The 21,924-nt window shown below is 39.0% G+C and overlaps 1 protein-coding gene across 2 annotated transcripts in view; it reads right to left on the bottom strand.

The window, feature by feature from the left end:
* Positions 1-21,523, bottom strand: part of UBE2H (ubiquitin conjugating enzyme E2 H) — a 102,578-nt gene extending 81,055 nt beyond the window's left edge. For both annotated transcript variants that reach the window (XM_059933405.1, XM_059933406.1), the window contains exon 1: positions 21,017-21,523. In XM_059933405.1, the coding sequence (XP_059789388.1) occupies positions 21,017-21,069 (53 nt within the window). In that variant the 5' untranslated portion in view covers positions 21,070-21,523. The remainder of the gene's footprint in view (positions 1-21,016) is intronic.
* Between the last annotated feature and the right edge of the window lie 401 nt (positions 21,524-21,924).

The raw sequence follows: 21,924 nt of genomic DNA, 5'->3' as shown, positions 1-21,924 counted from the left end.
TCAAGCTTCAGTAAAGTATTAATAGATTTAAAATTATTTTAATCAAAATAATTTTTAAAAAATTTAATTCTGCTACTCTTCTTCATTCATTTTCTAAGAGCTACACAGTAAAACCTTCTTTACAACAGAAATGGGAATAACTCAATACTCATCATTATGGTCCATCAACAATATGATTAAATAGAAACACAAAAAGCTTTACATATAAAAAACCCAAAATTTATATCATGTTTTACGTTTTATCTTAAAAGCCTGAATTCCAGCCTTAGAGTCTAGTCTTCCAGCTTGGAATAAAGATAACTGCTTTATGAATGGAATATTCTGACAATGGGCCCACTGTCAACTGCCCATAGTCAACTCAGTGCCTGACAAAAACATTTAATGCAGCATATACTGTAGCCCAAGAAGTAAACTGCTATCCAATGCATTTCCTCCTCATCTCCACACAAGAAGCACTACCTTATTTCATCACATCTACAACACATCAAGAAAGAAAAAAGCTGACAATCAAACCGACTCATGACCAATTCTAAGACATCTCAGTTTCAAAGACGTTAAGGGAAAAAATGTCTTAGAATCTGTGAAATATGATGTAAACCTGACATTCTTTACTAACATAAAATCACTTGCCATCTTCACACATCAGTTTTCCTTTTGGCTAAATACGTATTTACATGGTTTACTGTACAATTCAATCTGATTCAAATATGTTATTAGAGAACCTACTATTTTGCCAACACTATGCTATATACAAATAAAGCGCATCCTAGACTTCATAACAACATGACAACCTCTCTACTGACACACATTTGTTAGAGTAGCAGTTCTCAAATTTTTTGGTCTTAGCACCCTTTTCACTTATAAAATTGATGACCCCGAAGAGGTTCTTTATGTGTAAATATCTATTGATATTTACCACTTAAAAAATTTAAAACATTAATTCATTTAAAAGTACTAATAAGGGACTTCCCTCGCAGTCCAGCGGTTAAGACTCTGCGCTCCCAATGCAGGGGGCCCGGGTTTGATCCCTGGTCAGGGAACTAGATCCCGCATGCCATGACTAAAAGATTCTGTGCGCCGCAACGAAGATCCCTCCTGCCACTACTAAGACTCGGCGGAGCCAAATAAGTAAATAAATAAATAAATATTTTTAAAAAGTACTAATAAATCTTACACATGTTAACATATCATCTTTATGAAAAAAAATAACTAATTTCCAAAAGAAAAAACAATTTCACAAATCTCTTTGATGTCTGGCTTAATAGAAGTGAGCTGAATTCTCAAATTTGTTTCTGCATTCAGTCTGGTACAATGTGTTTTGAATGTAGTTAGCAAAGAGAAGAGTAGTTTAACAGACTTTTCAGAAAATTCTGGACATTCTTCACTGATATTACACCAAAACTTGACAAGTGGTAGATTCCTAAAGGCTAACGGCAATGTGGCATCTGAAATAGTACCAATGAAATTTTCATATTGTTACATTAAAACCCACTGGTCCACCTTGTATTTTAAACAGATCTTTTATCCAAGCATGATTTTTCTATCACGCATTAGCCGTTCAGAAAATACTGGTTCACTGACTTATACAGATCTTCCAAACATTGGCACATTTCATCACACGATATCAAAAAATCATGTTATAGATCAATGGAACAAGATAGAAAGCCCAGAGATTAACCCACACACCTATGGTCAACTAATCTATGACAAAGGAGGCAAAGATATACAATGGAGAAAAGACAGTCTCTTCAATAAGTGGTGCTGGGAAAACTGGACAGCTACATGTAAAAGAATGAAATTAGAATACTCCCTAACACCATACACAAAAATAAACTCAAAATGGATTAGAGACCTAAATATAAGACTGGACACTATAAAACTCTTAGAGGAAAACATAGGAAGAACACTCTTTGACATAAATCACAGCAAGATCTTTTTTGATCCACCTCCTAGAGTAATGGAAATAAAAACAAAAATAAACAAGTGGGACCTAATGAAACTTCAAAGCTTTTGCACAGCAAAGGAAACCATAAACAAGACGAAAAGACAACCCTCAGAATGGGAGAAAATATTTGCAAATGAATCAACGGACAAAGGATTAATCTCCAAAATATATAAACAGCTCATTCAGCTCAATATCAAAGAAACAAACACCCCAATCCAAAAATGGGCAGAAGACCTAAATAGACATTTCTCCAAAGAAGACATACAGACGGCCACGAAGCACATGAAAAGATGCTCAACATCACTAATTATTAGAGAAATGCAAATCAAAACTACAATGAGGTATCACCTCACTCCTGTTAGAATGGGCATCATCAGAAAATCTACAAACAACAAATGCTGGAGAGGGTGTGGAGAAAAGGGAAACCTCTTGCACTGTTGGTGGGAATGTAAACTGATACAGCCACTATGGAGAACAATATGGAGGTTCCTTAAAAAACTAAAAATAGAATTACCATATGACCCAGCAATCCCACTACTGGGCATATACCCAGAGAAAACCGTAATTCAAAAAGACACATGCACCCGAATGTTCATTGCAGCACTATTTACAATAGCCAGGTCATGGAAGCAACCTAAATGCCCATCAACAGACGAATGGATAAAGAAGTTGTGGTACATATATACAATGGAATATTACTCAGCCATAAAAAGGAACGAAATTGAGTCATTTGTTGAGACGTGGATGGATCTAGAGACTGTCATACAGAGTGAAGTAAGTCAGAAAGAGAAAAACAAATATCGTATATTAATGCATGTATGTGGAACCTAGAAAAATGGTACAGATGAGCCGGTTTGCAGGGCAGAAGTTGAGACACAGATGTAGAGAATGGACATATGGACACCAAGGGGGGAAAACTGCGGTGGGGTGGGGATGGTGGTGTGCTGAATTGGGCGATTGGGATTGACATGTATACACTGATGTGTATAAAATTGATGCCTGATAAGGGCCTGCAGTATAAAAAAACAAACAAAACAACTAAAAAAAAAAAAAAAAAAAAAAATCATGTTAATATCACCACTGATCTCATCAGAAATGTCTAAGTATTAGACAACTGTCAAGCATGTGGTGGCAGATACAAGTTTTCCCAAATTCTGATTTTCACTTTAAAGTTTGTATATTATCATCGGCAACACACACTATCAGTTTTCCTTAAAGTGATGGACTCACTTTGTTCCCTTCTGAGAAAATGTCTGACAAACATCCAAGTCTGAATAACCATAGTTTGTCAGTCAGTCATACTTTCAAGTTCAAATGGCGTTCAATTAAAAACAAACAAACAGCTGGTCGCCCTAAGTGCTTTTTCTGGAAACCACCACCATACTTTCAGTATGCAGGAAAGGTGCTCCCCATTTCAACACACAGAAGAGTAAAGAGACATGTACTTGAGGGTCAAAAGTTATTAATTGTCATTACTCCTTATCAAGAGCATGTTCAAGTGAAACTGCCTTTTTAAAAAACCGTATTATGTGTTGTGATGAAGAATGACTATTAATATGGTTTTGGTGTGCTAAGGCTTCGATAGTTTTGTGTGTGTGTGGTTTTTCTTTTTCTGGCCACGAGGCATGCAGGATCTTAGTTCCTTGCCCCCTGCAGTGGAAGTGCAGAGTCTTAACCACTGGACCGCCAGAGAACTCCCAAGGCTTTGATAGTTTTATCCATTGTTGGTTTTGGCCTTTGCACCATCAGTACCAATGTCACTACAGAATAAACAAAAAAGGCAAAAAAATTAATTAATGTAACTATGAAACAAGTTTTGACCTTACCGTCTCCCTGAAAGTATCCTGGGGATCCCCAGTGGTCTGCAGGTAACTTTGGAACCTCTGTGTTAGAGGGTTCAAATGATTGAAGAACTTACCAAAAACCTAAGGAGCAAAAATTTGTTCTTCCCTAAGAGCCTGTGCACGCACACAGAAAGAAAAAAAGTATACTCATGTGTCTATGCAGTTTAAATATATCACTAAACCTCAAGTTTTGCATCTGTAAAATGAGATTTTAAATATCTCACTGTTACAAAGACATGGAAGCAACCTAAATATCCAATGACAGATGAATGGATAAAGAGGATGTGGTACATATATACAATAGAATACTACTCAGCCATTAAAAAGAATGAAATAATGCCATCTGCAACAACATGGATGGACCTAGAGATTATCATACTAAGCGAAGTAAGTCAGAAAGACAAATACATGATATTACTTATATGTGGGATCTAAAATGTGACACAAATGAATTCATTTACGAAACAGAAACAGACTCACAGACATAGAAAACAAGGTTACCAAAGGGGAAAGGGGGTGGGGGAAGGATAAATTAGGAGTTGGGGAGTAGCTATTTTATATAGAATGGATAAACAACAAGGTCCTGTATAGCAACTGTATAGCACAGGGAACTGTATTCAATATCCTGTAACAAACCATAATGGAAAAGAATCTGAAAAAGAATATACATATATATACACACACACATATATATGTGTGTGTGTATACATATGTAACTGAATCACTTTGGTGTATACCAGAAACTAACACAACATTGTAAATCAACTATACTTCGATTTAAAAAATTATTTTTAAATATCTGGCTATTACAAAGTATTTCCCCCATTATTCTGAGTAACTAAAAATAGGCCGCATATAATTTTTATAGCAGGTGTGAGCTGTTAAAGCATTTCTTAAATCTCCTTTCCTCACAAAGTATGGGTAAAAGGTAAAAATAAACACAAAATAAAGTAAGGTCCTCAAAAAAATCCTGTACAAACCAAGAAGTTCATAGTATCAAATATTAAGCTAGTAAAAGTCACCTTTAGAACCACTAACTTGTAAGGGGGAACTTGAGACACTTTACAAAGTACAAAATAGAGTACTAGTAAGCTAAATGATTTGATGAGTTTAAGGTATTCTATTTTACAAGTGAAGTAACAAAAGTTTCGGCTGTTTCTTTCCCCAATCCCCAATCTTAATGATTTCCTTTGATCTTAAATAAAACCAGCAATCAAGGAATCTTTAAAAAGAACTCCTCTGAAAATGGCATTTAATAAACTAAAGTATTAGCATTTAGGACAATTTCAGAACACAAATACACGTCACATGTGGAAAAATGAACAGTGTACGTGAAATGGCAAATGGCATCTGCACATAAAAGAACTGAAGTCCTTATCATATAAGGAAGATCTGCCTCTCTCCTGTGAGGTTTCCATATTGTTTCTATACAGAAACACAGTGTAAAACTGATCCAAGGACTTGGTGGAAACCTGTGGTATATTATTTATCAAAATTCATTTAACAGGTGTTTCCTGAACACCTACTTCATATGCAAAGATAAATATGTGCTAGAAGGGACAAAAGCATGAGAAACTCTCATAGGCTCCAGACCCATCACAAGGAGGACTTAACTCTGTGATCTCAGCACTTTCAACCAATCTCTGTTAACTCAGGTTCTTATTTATGTAAAGTGAGTCGTAACATCTCAAAGCAAGGATTGTACCAGAATAAATGTGAAATATATTAGAATGAGAAGTAGCACATTACAGAACAAGTATAATGGGATAAGAAGGGTAGAATTGAGGATAGAATGGGGCAGCAGCATAAAATTCAGCTACTTGCTACTAAGAGATTTTTTTTTTTTTTTAAATACAAAGGCTAATCTGGAAAAATGAGAAACCATTAAAAGAGTTATTAGCTCTGTTCACAAAAAAATGGCTCACCAAGGTGAACGGATAAACAAACTGTGGTACATCCAGACAACGGAGTATTATTCACCTCTAAAAAGAAATGAGCCAAAAAAAAATACAGGAAGGAAATTTAAATGCAAATTACTAAGTGAAAGAAGCCAATCCGAAAAGGCCACAAACTGTATGATTCTGGAAAAGGTAAAACTACGGAGACAGTAAAAAGATCAGTACTTGCCAGGGGGTGGGGTGAGGTGAGGAGGAACGAATAGGTAGAGCACAGAGAATTTTTAGGGCAGTGAAAATACTCTGTATGATACCATAATGATGGATACATGTCATTATACATATATCCAAACCCACAGATGTACAACACTAAGAGTGCACCCTAATGTAAACTGTGGACTCTGGGTGATAATAATGTGTCAGTGTAGGTTCATCATGTGTAACGAACACCCTACTCTGGTGGGGGATATTGATAATGGGGGAGGCTGTTCATGAGTGGGGCAAGGGGATATAGGAAATCTTTGTACCTTTCCTTCAATCTTGTTGTGAACCTAAAACTGCTCTAAAAAAAGTCTTAATTTAAAAAAAGCCATCCAGGGCACTCAAACTTAAGAAAAGTGAGCAAAAGAAACAGGGGTACAAAAGAACCAGCTGAACATCTGCCCAGAGTCATAACGCCAGTAAGATGGCACTAAGTGCCACACTACTGACTCTTAGCACCGACATGACATCCAGGTGCTCGCATTATTTAAGGTCAAAGGTCTAAAAATGCACCAACAGGGTCACTAAACCAGTAAACAGCTGGTTACAAACACTTGACTCACATACCACACAAAAACCAAGGTGTCCCCATTGAGTTGATAAATACTGAACTATTCATAAATTCTGAACTATTCTCTACAGTCTTAAAGAATATATTACTACTAGCAAGATAGTAATTCTTGCTACCTTGCTACCACAATTTCCTCACTATTTTCAAGGACTTCCCTGAGACATAAATACTTCGGCTTAACTTTTAGCCTAGAAACCAAATGGGTTTGGCCAAATTTTAATCTCTCACTATTACTTTTTCAGAGGTCACTTACCCAATAACCTCAACTATAAATACACTCTGCTCAAGAAAACAATGTTTTGTATATACTTTAAGACTTTCATCATATGAAAATCAGTTAGTGTTATCCCAGGGAGAAAGGAGAAAAAAATCAGCCAAAATAAAAATACACCAAAAACTGTCAAAGTAAACAAGTTGTCTCATTTGAAGGAGTAAGCTTCAATTGCTTAGAAAATTCTGAAGAAAAAGTGAAGTTCTACACAGTTAATCTTCCCATAATAATTGAATTCTGGTTAAAACCGCCAACTACAATTATGTCAAGGTTTTCACTGAAACTACAAATAGAACTGCAAAAAACAAAAACCAGAAACCAAAAAACAAAAAACAACCAGATATCTAAATGGTGAAAAATATGCTCCTTTAAGATAGAATAAAATGTGTCTATGGGCCAAAATAATGACCCTTTGCTAGGGTCACAGCTAGCAAACAAAACAAAATTCACAGCTAATAACATATTCTTCTCTTATAAGTTAACTATATAACTAGTTAATAACAAGAAGACATACAAAATGTAATGGCATTTTATCACTACCCCATTCCCAAATTCTCTTTCTGATCTAAAACTCTTCAAAATGATAGAATTCCTTGAGTTATAAGGCTTTTTTTTTTTTTTTTTTAATGCTATTCTTGTCTGCTTACATTCTTATGTATATATGTACGTATGTATGTATGGCTGTGTTGGGTCTTCGCTTCTGTGCAAGGGCTTTCTCTAGTTGTGGCAAGCGGGGGCCACTCTTCATCGCGGTGCGCGGGCCTCTCACTACCGCGGCCTCTCGTTGCCGAGCACAGGCTCCAGACGCACAGGCTCAGTAATTGTGGCTCACGGGCCGAGTTGCTCCGCGGCATGTGGGATCTTCCCAGACCAGGGCTCGAACCCGCGTCGCCTGCACTGGCAGGCAGATTCTCAACCACTGCGCCACCAGGGAAGCCTGAGTTATAAGGCTTTTAACTAATATTTTTGCAACTCATCCTAAGTTTATCTTCATTTTCACATGTTATTATAGATCTAAAAACAGCCAAATGCTGAAAGTTAAATTTGCATGCAAATTGCTAAATAAACAAACCCATCAAATCTGTGTGCTCCTAGACCACATCCTCATATTTGTACATCCTATTTTATTTCAAAAAAGGCAGTACCAATTTACACTTCATTCAAAATCAAGTGTAAGTTCTGTACAAAACCCACTAATAACTAAGACTAATGCACTATTACGTTATGATCAAAAGTCAAAAACAATTACTCCCTCCAGGAGGTGGAGCCTAACTCCTCTGGCCCCCTTGAGTGTCAGGTACACTTAGTGACTAGCTTCCAAAGAATAGAATACAGAAGGGAAAAATAGTAACTTCACAGTGGAGAAACTTGGCAAGTGCCACCTAAACTAAGTGGATCAAAGTTAACATCACCAGTAACGTCATGAGGACACAGGTACCCCCCAACACACACCCGACTTGTGATAAGAAGAGCGCTTCACCTCTGCAGTATTCTTTCCAAAACCCACAATGAGTTTGGCTAAATATTTTTTTGGCTGCGTTGGGTCTTTGTTGCTGCGCGCGGCTTTTCTCTAGTTGCGGCGAGCGGGGGCTACTGTTCGTTGCGGTGCGCGGGCTTCTCACTGCGGTGGCTTCTTTTGTTGAGGAGCACAGGCTCTAGGCGCACGGGCTTCAGTAGTTGTGGCACGTGGTCTCAGTAGTTGTGGCTCACAGGCTGTAGAGCGCAGGCTCAGTAGTTGTGGCGCACGGGCTTAGTTGCTCCGCGGCATGTGTGATCTTCCCGAACCAGGGCTCGAAACTATGTCTCCTGCAGGCGGATTTGTAACCACTGCACTACCAGGGAAGTCCCTTGGCTAAATTTTAATACCTCACTATTATGAGGTCTAATCATGAGGGGAAAAAATCAGATAAACTGAAATTGAACACTCCAAAAAATACCCGACCAGTACTCCAGAACTGTCAATGTCATGCAAAACAAGGAAAGAGTGAGACACTGTCACAGACTAGAGAAAGCTAAGGAGACATGACCACTAACTAATGTGTTATCCTACATGGAAGCCTGGAACAGAAAAAAAACACGTTCATGGAAAAACTGGTGAAACCTGAACAAAGCCTGGAGTTTAGTTTACAGTAACATACCAACGTTGGTTTCTTAGTTTTGAAACACGTCTCGGTAATATAAATAACAGGGGTGACCAGAACTGGGTGGGGGTACAAGAACTCTATCGTCTCTGCAACGTCTCCGTAAATCTAAAATTAAAAGTTTACCTAAAAAAAGTAAAAAGCTATCAAAACAATAAGGCAAAAACAGGAGAAAAAAGGCAGGGCAGCTTACATCCCAAGCCTTCTGTTATAAAAATCATCCCAACTTTTAAGAAACTAAGCATCTAAAGTACATGCTTGGCTGTCTTGAGACTAATAATTAAAATTACCATAACACAAAGCAAAACTGATCCACTAGAGACACTCAGTTTAAATATCAATAAAAATGTAGGCAACTAAATTTTCCTCAAAAGATATATTTTAAATATCTGGAGAGTATTAAAAGATGTAAGGTATCTATAAGCACTATTATTTCCACTTCATGACTTTGCAGAATGCAAGATATTTTAGTAATGCATTTGTGGCATTATAACAGAAATATCTCTATGTCAAAATTTAAAATATGATCTAGGGGAAAAAAAAGGACAAAGGTAAAAAATATTTAGATGCTTAAGTACCAAACTGTTTCAGACTCTGATGGGATCCTACCCTGGTTCTGGGCATATTCTTTTACTCAATTATACTCACATTCCCTAAGTTTACCTTTTAAAAACGAAAATATAATTTAGGTAATTAAATACATAAAATTTTGAAAGAACAGCATGCTGCCATTCTATCCTGATAAAAGCTTTCATAAATCAGGCACTTTTACAAGGCTTACTTTATTTTAAAATTATTGACAGGGCATATACAATTCAGACATCTCAAGAATACCAAATGCAATGCCATCTAATCTACTGTTATAAAGAGATAACATAACATTTATATTAAAACCTATTAAAGTCATTTTTATTTTTTCTTTATGACACATTCATAAATAGAATTAACTGAGGCATTAGGCTATACTGCTTTTATTCTATTTTTCACATAACAAATGTGATTACTAAGAAGTAAAACTGATTTTATAAGTCACAGATGAAAAGCAGACTCCTTATTTCAACTTTGGCTTTTATTTTTTCTATCAATAATAAAAACAAAGTTACCAGAGTTTACTCTCCTAATCTGAAGCAGTACAGCCAAGCATTAGTATTTCTCAAACTGTTACTTAAGGCCACAAACGATATTGCCTAAAAAGAATTATTAATTTCAACTCAAGGAGCCCTTATATTCAGAAAGCAACCACTGCTTTATAATACTATTATCTGCATTCCAGGTTTTCTCCAAGTAGAAAAACATGCTAAAAATCTATGAAAGTGTAATACCTACTAAAATTTAACTTCAAATAATAAAATGTCATCAGAACTTCATCAGAGCTGACAAAACACTATAGGAATGACATTTAAGAAATAAACCAGCCAGAACTGACAGACTAAAATCATTACGCTTTACCCAATTCTTTCAAATGAGTAATAAGCCCCGATTTAAAAGCATAAATCATATACTAACTTTTGATTCTATAAAAAATAGGATTTCTAACTCCATTTTTCACTAAGCAAATAGAAAGATAAGACATGTATCTCTGTCAATTAAGATAATCCAGTTCAAAGGCTTGAGCATATATACCAGATCACCCTGCAAAATGGAGAATAAGCACAAGTAGATGTGGTATTTCGTTAGTCATTCTTTGAATTACAAGGTGCAAAGGGGGGAACTCCCTGGCGGTCCAGTGGTTGGGACTCCACGCTTCCACTGCAGAGGGCACAGGCTTGATCCCTGTTTGGGCAACTAAGGTCCTGCATGCCACGCAGCGGGGCCAAAAGAAAAGAAAAAGATGCAAAGGGGCTAAAACTTAATCCCAGGAATCAGCTCCCATGGGGCAGGGGACTACTCCTACCTATCTTGCCTGAAGAGCACAGGAGAATGCTGAGTGAGAGAGACCTCTAGACTTCCTACCTTGAAGACTTAAATACAGTCAGTTAGCAGCTCCTGAATCTCAGAAACACTGGCTAGACTGTATAAATTCAGCTTAGAAAAACCAAATTCTTCGGAGGCAATGAGAGACAAGGGCCTTTAAAAGTGTAAGAACTCAAGATTCAGGTGCCAAGTTCCATCATGTCTCACTCCACTGAACAGAGTTAAGACAAATCTAAGGCATAGCCTATTTTTACCTTCAGAGAATGGATACCAAAGTTGTAAGCTATTATACATTTTTAGCATAAGTAAGTTCAAGTTTGATATATAATTGCCAAATTGCACAAAGTGAAATAGGCCAAGTATAGTCTGATTTTCAAACTTCCAGAAAAAAGAACCGGACCTCACTACTACTTTTAATTAAGGAAACACCTTCTCTCCAAAGGTTTATTTGTGTACTTTCCTGCCAGTAATTTTAACTCTCTTGTTTGATTGCTAGAAATTAGTCAAAATATAAGCTAGGCACACTAATAGAAAAAAGACATACAGACTGAAATATATGAAAAGAAATTAGTCTTTATGAGCCACCAATATAGTCTTCCTGATATATATCTGTTAACATGTTACAAAACTCTTAGCTAAGTCTCAAAGGAAAAGCCACATTAATTACTCAAAGACAGACAGAATCTGGTACCTAATAACTATTCTAACCCAAGAGGCTGTAGAAAGAGAAAAGCAAGTTAAGTATTCACAAAAAGGTGAATGACTCAATATAGGTATACTTAAATATATGTCATTTGATAATCAAAGACAGCATTCAAGAGCGGCAATCCAGATAATGAGACTAAAGAACACACACACCACCAAATGTAAAATAGATAGCTAGTGGGAAGCAGCTGCATAGCACAGGGAGATCAGCTCGGTGCTTTGTGACCACCTGGAGGGGTGGGATAGGGAGGGTGGGAGGAAGGCGCAAGAGGAAGGGGATATGGGGATATATGTATGCATATAGCTGATTCACTTTGTAACACAGCACTGTAAAGCAATTACACTCCAATAAAGTTGTTAAAAAAAAAAAGAACACACTCAAAGGTCTACTTCCTCTCCTTCTTCCATTCATAAAACAAACCTGATTTAAAAGTACTTTGTTTTTGTTTTTTTTTTAATCTCTAAGGATACAAATGAATAGAAAGGCAAAATGCAGGGGTTTTTTGTTTTTTGTTTTTTCTTATTATCATCAAGATGGTGGCTCTGGTGAATTGAATGAATTAGTTGGCAAAATCAACAGATGCTAATAATGTCAAAACTGTGTTGCCAAGATCAGTAATTCTGTGATCAAATATACATTATGTTCTATATTTTAATATACTTACTTAAATATACTCTAAAGCAACATTGAGATCAGCCACCAAATTAAGATAAACAGTTAAAACTCCTTTTGTCAGAAAATGCCACAAGCATTTAAAATGAATTTCCCTCCTGTGTTCATCCATTTCAATGTAAATATAATTTGTAATAAAGATCCAAAATGTCCAAGAAATCATCATGGGATGATTTCATTGTAGGAGCCTTAGTTTGGATTAGTGATCTGACCGAGTACCAACTCCCAGCTGTGAGACTCTGAAGGTGACCATTTGTTAACGAAAAAAAGCCAATCCAGTTTCTTTCCTTTGGAGTGAAACAAAAAGTGTGATCTAGTTTCAAGCTTTGTTGCCAAGGAGACTTACTAATTTATTTACAGATTTAGATAAATAGATTAGCAAAAGGGTACTAAACATTCAGTAGTCTATAAGACCATAAAGCAATATATCTAACTATATTACGCCTGGTGATCTCTTATGAACACAATTCTAACCGACTCAACGTTCTACAGGTAGACACTGCAATGGAAATGTTTTTCCGAATTTCTGAATTAATCAACCTTTCAAAACTGTCTACACAGTAGAAAGTCAACTGATTAAAAAGCAATATTCAGATAACCAAAGTTATACTGGACCATCTGAACAAAACAACTAAATCTATATTCACTAAGCTGAGTAGTAACCCAATTGCTCATGAAGTAACATGAACCAGGCACACACTGTATCTAATTTTCTATTTATATTACATCAACTAAGATTTCATAATCCAAGAAACCTTGAAAAGTGTGCATGATAAAAACATAATACATGAAAAAAGAAACACTTTGCCTAATACTAAAAAGAAAATGCATAATTTACAACATTAACAATTTCACATGTAGGGAATATCTCTTACTTTGATACATAATGCCTCCTTAAAAGTGGTTTAAAAGTTAGAAACCACGAATTTGAACAAAAGGCATAAAGATTCCATTCCCTGATCCCTAAATATGGTCCCTCCAAGTGCTACAGTCCAGGTACCTTTTGTGAGCCCAAAGACAGACCCACCAGCCATGCCTGTCCTGATGATGACAAAGTCCAGCCAAGCCTCTCCACTTCACATGGGTTTCCTACTCCTCCCTGACTTCACTGCAGGGCCAGGTCAAAAGATCAGTAGCACCTATTCAAACCACCTACCCAATGCCCTAGATACCTAAAAAGCACGGGAAGGCGGAAAGGATCCTTCATCCCTCATGTGCACAGAACTGTCCTGTGGGGCTTTCCACAGGCTCTTGAGGATTTGGGTTCTGCCAGGCTTGGGCAGGTGCTCCCACGAGCACCAGTCTGCAAACAACCAGCCACCTTTCCCAAGCATCTGATGAGGTACAAGAAGAAACTTTAATAACCTTAGCACCCCCATAAAAGTATAACAATTCTTCTCATACCCCACCTGAGAATCACTAAAGTAACAGCCTCTCAAAAGTACACAGTGACTTCTCTGTGTTTTCAAAGATTTCTACATTGCACTTGAATTACACTTCGGCAATCTGGAACTAATACACTCTAATATATATGCTCAGAGCACCATCCTCGTGTTTGAAGACTGAACCGAAGTCTACCCACCGAATAAACTGTCACTGACTCCAACATGAAACAGGTTGTCTTTCTTCTTGTTAGCCAAGCTAAAAATTCCAGTTGTCAGGAATAAGATGTTAACTTTTTAAGCAACGTGCATGTAAACTCCTATATCTAAATTCAAATGTTTGTAATTTATAAGAATGTGACAGTAACAAGTTTTACAAAGCAATGTCTAATTTTTCATTATGGCAATGTCTAATAATTAACTTATAAAATAATTTACATAGGATGCCAAAAAGTAAAAAAGCAAAACAAAAAGCCCCACCACTTTGTTAAATATTAACTTTAAAAAAAGATTCCAGGAAAACATATTAAGGGATGCCCGCTTAGAATCTGTTTCCAGTTCTACCACTGAGTTGCTGTGGGTTCCTTTTACCTGAGTTTAGTCCATATGAAAATTGAAGATACTATTCAGACCTTAACAGAGACCTATGTAAATACTTGTAAACTGCTGTAAATGTAAGTGGAGGTGCTAAGTAAAACTAATGTTAAAAAAAATTCTTATCAATACTCTACAAAAAGAAAAGGGTACCATCAACAAAAAGTGTGCTTACCTTTCCACAAAAGTATAGTCTTACTAGCAAATGCAAAAATAAAACAGATATTTGTGACCATAATTCTTGAAGTACCACTTCAAAGGGTCACAAGAGAAAAACATCTCACAATGAAAACTTAATTCAGTAATTTTGAATGGGGGAAATGGAAGAGCATCCACAAAACTAGCTTTGACAGAGTTAGGTTAGAAATCAGTGCTTAGGATCATGCTATTTAATGGGATTCCTTTAAAACACACAATTGAAACAGGAATTCAATGTCACAACATAATTGTGTTTGAAATAGACACCATCACCAGTAAAAGTTAAATTTAAGCTACCTGTTAAAAAGTTAAACCTATACCTATCACATGATCCAGCTATTCCACTCCTATATATTTACTCAAAAGAAAAGAAAGCATATATCCACAGCAGCTTTATTTGTAATAGCCCCAAACAGAAAATAACCCGAATGTCCACAGAAGTGAATGCATAAACAAATTGTGGTACAGCCATACAATGAAATAGTAGTCAGCAGTAAAAAAGGAAAGAACTACATGGTAACAACATGGGTGGATCTAAAAATATGAGGAAAGAATTCACACAAAAAGAGTATATACTGTATGATTCCATTTATATAAAATTCTAGAAAATGCAAAATAATCTACAGTGACAAAAATCAGATCACTAATCTGATGGGGGCGGGTGCAGGGAAAGACTACCTAGGGGCAAGAGAAACTTCAGGAAAATGAATATGTTCACTATCTTGATTGTGGTGATAGGCTTCATGGGTGCTACTTATGTCAAAACTTACCAAATTATACCTCAATAAAAGACAAAAGCAAAAAAAAAAAAAAAAAAAAATCAAGTCACCAAAACTAATTCTACAGCTCTTGCCAGTCAGATCTATCTGCTTATGAATGTATTATGTTTAACCTACCAACTCACAGTAGGCACTCTGAGAAGTACAAAAGTATCCCTAATTCAAAAATCACTATTATCACAAAAAAACATGAAAATTTAAATAGAGATCAGAACTCATCTTTCATCACCATGCCAGGCTGACTGCTTCAGTGTTGAAATGACCAACTAAAACACAACAGAACAAAGTGAGAGACCACTGAGTGTGGGGCCTCAAGAATTTTAATTAAATACTTTAATTCAAAGGCTTACCTTCTTTGATCTAGAATCCCATTTCTGGAAAATAGAAATAATCCAAAAATGCAAGAAAAGCCTTATGCACAAGATGTTAATTTCAATCTTATTTATCACAGAAAAATGGCAAAGAATTAAATCAATGGCACAGGCATGGAATGGCATATTACATGAGCTATTTATTAAATCTGATATTTTTAAATGGGAAAAATAGTTGCAAAAATATTAAGCAAAAACAGGGCACATACAGTATGATCAACAGGTTGACAATAATACATCCTGGGGGGAACCTATATTTGTAACCTATATTTTCCTCAATTTTCTTATTACTTGTATAATCCAATTAAGTTTTTTCATTGAAGTACTTTACTGAAATGTACACTGTAGGTCTACAGTTAAAGAGCTATTACACTGTAAGCACTTTTGCAGGTCTGAATTGCATGCCTAAAAATCCAATGATTCTTGGAACCATCAAATCTGGTAAGACTGAGATAAGATACTAAATTATATATATAATTATATATACATTTAATATATAGATATATCATGCAGGTCAAGGTGCTGGGGAAATTTCACAACACTAGAAAACTAACAAATCCAGGTTCTTCTAAAACACACACACACAAACAGGGTAAGGGATTTTTATGGGTCACATCTGCAAAGATTGTTTTCCCCTAAAAGCTGAATTTTTAGGCTTGTGTGTAATTTACTAGAACTGTACTGCAGGAATCAGATGTTCTGAACCTGTGAATGCTTACTCATGTAGGTTCCTGCTTAACCAAAATAAGTACCAGTATGTTATATTTGTCACCAAAATCTAGGCAGAGAAGACAAATTCAGAACACTGGGAGTTGCCAAAGCTTTAACTTTTAGCTTGAAGACCATAAAACTGTTCTACCTTCCATCTCATCATCTCAGTAAAACAGAGACCACAGGAAATAAAAGGCAAACCACAGGTTCCCAATTGACACTGGAGCTAGTTAAGATAACAAAACAGTCTACACTTTGAGCACAAATTAAAGAGCAACAAAGACTACTAATTTAGGGATAGTTACTAAACTACTGATTAACAGCAAAATACCAAAGCTGAAGGCAAAGACAAATGGCTACACTTTTAAATGTTTGTTTCTGTTTCAGTTTTTAACATCAATCTTTTAAATAACAGAAATATAGATCCCTATACATCGCATTACATAAAATTCACTTTAAACTTTCTATTTCTTGAAGTCAATTCTGAAAGTAAATACAAGTTATTCAAAAAGCAAGGTGATACATACAGTGCTCACCTGCTATAAACAGTCTGTACTTTGATTTTTTCAAAAATTGTTTAACTAGTTACATAAGCACACACCAAATTTTTCACTACTAAACCCCCAGCATCTAGCCCCAAGCCAGGCACAAAGAGGGTGCGGAAACGTCTGAGGGGATGAACTTACTACTGAAAGCTTCTGAAACCCTAAGGCAGACAACCAGCATTCTGTAAGATTCACTAACGCTGTTAATGAATTTAGTATAAGACACTGCCCTTTCCTGACCATTACTCTTAAAGCTTTTGTAGGGGAAGCTTACATTTCTACCATACTTTTGAATCCCTGCAGCAGTCAGTTAAATAAATTTAAATTGGTAGCTATCCAGTTTCAAGTTACCACACTCCCTCTGAAAAAGGGACTCTTTGAAAACTCTTGGTATTATAAAAATAAGTTCCAATATCTCACACCAATAACAAATACAGCGCATGCCAAGTCCCCATTATTATCAGATCCACTTTTCTGATTTAACCTTGAACATTTCTTGTACTCTAACAGGTCAGGTTTTCCTCTCCTCTTTCTACCCCTTGAAAACACACTTGATCCTGTAACACCACTCACAAGGCCTCCCCAGCCCCTGCTTCTTTTGTATATAAACACACTCTGGTCACACACTCCATCAGCTGTTTGGGAGCTCCGCCCCTCCTCCTTTTCCGGGTAGTAACAGAGCAGCCAATGAGCTGTGAGGAGCTGTGCCTGCGGCCTTTTGCCTGCATACGCTTTTCCAAAACAAGCAGCTCCAGCCTTCAGCAGGGGCCACTGGTTCACAGATAAAAGGATCACCAGGCTGTGCAACAGGGTGAGACGAGTAACCCCCACCAACAAGGAAACCCGTGTAATCTGAGCTGTTTGTTCCTCCACCCAGGAGAACTTAAACCGATATTCCTTTAGGGCAAATCACGCTTTAAGGTCACCAGAGTCCCAGTTCTCAGACAATCTAAATAATCAGCCGGGTTCTAGATGGAAACCCCAAAGCTTGCCAGGCTGGGAACAGCACAGTTATCACCAATCTACCTCACTCTGCAAACAAATGGCAACACTATTCAACCACCATTCCACAGGATTTGGGCTCACTGCAAGTTTCTTGATTGGGACACATTCCTACAGGGCCCAAGTCATGTACATCAGTTTGAGGTTTGCACAACCCTCAGCAAAGGATCAGAAGAGAAACAATGAATGAGTCAGAGTTTCAGAACATAATCGCCCAGCAGATTATTAAGTGCATCGGTGCAAAACACTCACTCCCTCCATAACTTGGAAGTCAGCTCTCCTCCTACCAACCCGTCACAAAAGAAATATCACCGACTCCAAAAAACAACCAGAGACCAAAAGAACCTAACGAGGTGGTGGAAGGCGGTGACCAATTAGTTACACATCCTCTTTTCTCCCTACCCCCCACACCGCTACCTTCCTACTATACAGGTTCCCTGCCAGGCTGTAAATCGTGGTGGCATAATTACACTCAGGAGACATCCAAAAATGGGCTGAAACAGGAGACTGCAAGGAAACCAGCTATCAGCCTCCACACCAAAGAAATCAAGGGGCACTGAGGGGCAAAAAGCAAGTACATTCCTTCAGACCTTTCCTACTTCCTCTACACCTTCCTTCATTTTCAACCCTCGGCCCTTTCACACCATTGTATTCATTTTAGTAGTGTGTTGCTTAAATTCTGTGGTAAGTGTACCTTGCTCAAAAATTGTTGTCTCCATTTGGGCCTACTAATGTGAATTCAACAGAGAAAGGAGGCCAGAAAATCTCTCACGCCCACAACACACATGCACACACAAAAGGAAATACAAAAAATTGAACTTAGACAAGAAAATAACAAACACGAAACAAAGATAACCCCTGGCTTTTAAATCCCGAGGCTGTTGTCCTCCTACCTCAGACATCTATGATTTTAAAGCGCCTCTGCTTTCTTTTGTCAGAAAGGAGGAAGGTGGGGAAAGAACAGAAGGCCAATGCATCTATGCCTTTCTTCATCTTCTACTAAAAATAAGCTATGAAATAAGCCACTTAGGGAAAGAAAAAAAAGAGAGACACCCTGCTGTTCTTTGTCTGTTTTCCTCTCCCTCTCCACCCCCCCCACCCCGACTCCTAAATACGGTAATCATTCTAGATGCCTCAACTACTAAATGAACAAAAGGCACTGTATGGAAAAGGCATCAGGTCAAGTTAGGCCTCACCCTTTATCCTCAGTCTTCTAGAAAATATATGTCTACAATTTGAGAATCTGACATTGATCAAAGACAGCTGGAATTCTCTCTCCCAGTCCCATCCCAATTAAACATTAGGTAGAAATTTGCATTAGGTGTGACAGCAAGTCTCAATTCAAGATAAAAATAACTCAGATTCTGCCACCATGTCATTTCCTAGTTTCTAAACAAAAATAAAACCCGATACTGCTTTGTGTAAAATGTACACACAGCCATAGTTACAAGTTTTCCTGCCACCTTATGAAAAGCCAACGTTACTGGTATCATTCACACATTGACAAAACTCAATCACAGCCACAAACAGCTCATAAAGAGTCAATTTCATTTGTGCCTAGACATGTATTTGGTACATAATATATACTTTATTACTTGCTCCTCTCTCTAATCCCCACTCCCACCTCCCCAAAATTCTCAACTTCAAACCCTAAAACTTAGAAGTTCATCTACTGTTCCTAATTTCTAATCAAGTTTTGCTGAGTGAGGAGAAAAACACCTTATTCCTGAAAAGATTATGGTGGGGGAAAAAAAAAAAAATCACTTGCCCAGGCAACTTCCCTCCCATCCCCCACTCCCAAACCAAATGCAAAATCTACTTTTTAAAAACTTCAGCGAATTCCATAACTGAGTATCTAACAATAATCACTGATCTCTACAAACAGGTAAAACATCCAATCAAAAACAGCAACAATAAAAGGAATAAAGAAGGAATTCACCTGAAGAATCTAGCCAAACAACTTGAGTTATATAAACAAAACCCTGCAACAGGGGGAAATGGTGGGGGGATGGGGGTGAGGGAGAGACAGAAGCAGGAGACAGGACTTTTTAACTGCGTTTCACACACTACCACTCCCCACCCCCGGGTCCCCCTCTCCCCAGGGATTAGTTGTTCAGAACACTGGGCTCATTTCCTCTCTCCCCCCACTCTCTAAATCACCCCTCCAAAAATGTCTCGATTTGTCACAGGAACCTTCGCGAATTTCTCAAGCTGGTCGTGAAATAATCAGCCTGGACTCCAACCAAAACCACTGCCTGAAGGACTCTTATCAGTTATAGCTTTCCCACTGCTACCTTCAAAGTACATAAAGTTGGGGAGGGGGGGGCGGGGGAGGAGTAGAAAAATAAAGGGTGTCACTTGGCAAGATCAGGGCAATTATTCCCCAAGAACCTTATTCTCATACGGAGAGTTTGCTTAAGTGGCTAGTACAGGGGCTATTTGGTCAAGGAGATCCTCTTTCTCTCCTTCCCCCTCAGCTGTCATAGCCACAATATGGAGGGTGGCTTGCTGGAGGGACTGGGGGTCCTCACCACATACAACTATGGGTGGGATAGGCTTTGTCGGTAGGAAGAAAAACAGTGGGGTTCTTCTAAGGACCAGAAAGCTTAATAGGGGTCTCTGGTTTAAAACACTCAGAGCTCTTCATTACAAGAGGGGGCACTGAGCAGACTACTCTCTTCCTAATATAGAAAGGAATTAGGGATAAAGGAGGTCACTTGAGTTACCCCAGTTCAAGAAGCATTGTGAGTGGAGGGAGTGGAGGCATCTCAAGAAAAGGAGAAAGGGAATTCTTCGCTCTCGGGAATTTCTACCTCGAGTCCCTAAATCCAGAGCGAGCAAACAGGAAAAAGAAGGTGGGCTCGGTGGTGAAGAGAGGCGGCTGGTCCTGGGGGAGGAAAAAAAAAAAAAAAAAAAAGGCCTACTTGGGAGTCCAAACGTCGTGAAGAAAAGTCACGGGCACTGGGGGTGAGGAAAGAGCGTGGAACAACGCACATTTCGGGGTGCTGCGGATAAAGGGGGAGCTGAGAAGGCTCTCGGCTCCTGGGAGGTGCCAAGGAGCCTCCGTAGGCACTGGGGGGAGGGAGAGGGGGGAGGGAGCCTCGGACAGTGGCCTGGAGTGCCCCTGGGCCCCTGCTTAGGTTTCAGGGGGTGCCCTGGGCATCCCCAAACCGCCCCCCACGTACAGCCCGAATTCCCAGTCCACGAAGGATACAGCTTGACCACGTCCGTGTCCATCCGCCTCTTTCCCGGACTAGGGGATGACATGGTGTCGCCGCTGCCTCCCCGTCGCCTGCGCCGCCGCCGCCTCTCTCCCTTCCTCGGCCCGTCTGTCACGGGCCCCGGGCCCCGGCTCTGAGGAGCCCGCGGCCGCGCCGGCTCCTCGGTGGAGGTGGCAACACCCCCGCGGTCCTGTCCGGTCCCGTCAGCCGCCGCCGCCGCCGCCCCCCGCACGGGGGAACACCGGGCACCGTCCGGCCGAGTGGGGGTGGGGACCCCGCGGCGCCCGGCTCGGGCTGCCCCTCTGCGGCTTTGAGTCTCCGCTGCCCGGACCCGGCGCTCCTCTGCGCCGCGCGACTCTCCCTCCTGCCTGCGCTAGCTCACTCGCCTGCTCGCCTGCTCGCCCGCTCACCCTCTCGCCGGCTCCCTAGCAGCCTCCACGACAAGCGAACGACTCCTGCTCAGTCGGCCTCTCTACCCGAGCCTCGCTCTGGGCGCCGTGACGTCACCTCTGTGACGTCATCGGAGGGGCGGGCCCAGCTGGCGAAAGGAGTGGGCCGCCGCGGCCGTGGCGTGGGCTTTCTCGAGGGATTCTGGGAGTTGTAGTTCCCTTTCTCCTGCCCTCCCAGTTCTCTGCCCCCTCCCCCAACTCTCCCACTCATTTAATAGCTCAACTGCCAGTGTCGTTATCATCATCATAAACGATAATGGTTAAAGAATGGCAGTATTATTATATTCATGTGTTTTAGGGTAATGAACCTCCTTCCCACATACACTGTTAAAAAGTCTGTTTATTTGTTTTGAGGAAGCCAAGGTGGCCGTTAACGCAGACAGGCACAAAAATCTAGAAATTCCTACACCAGCAGGTTCCCTGCACTCTGCTCCCTCCTTGGATGGAGATAA

Source organism: Balaenoptera ricei, chromosome 9, assembly GCF_028023285.1.
Source record: "Balaenoptera ricei isolate mBalRic1 chromosome 9, mBalRic1.hap2, whole genome shotgun sequence".
Classification (NCBI taxonomy): domain Eukaryota; kingdom Metazoa; phylum Chordata; class Mammalia; order Artiodactyla; family Balaenopteridae; genus Balaenoptera; species Balaenoptera ricei.
Note: the sequence above shows the minus strand (reverse complement) of the source record. Positions and strands in the feature narration are given on the sequence as shown.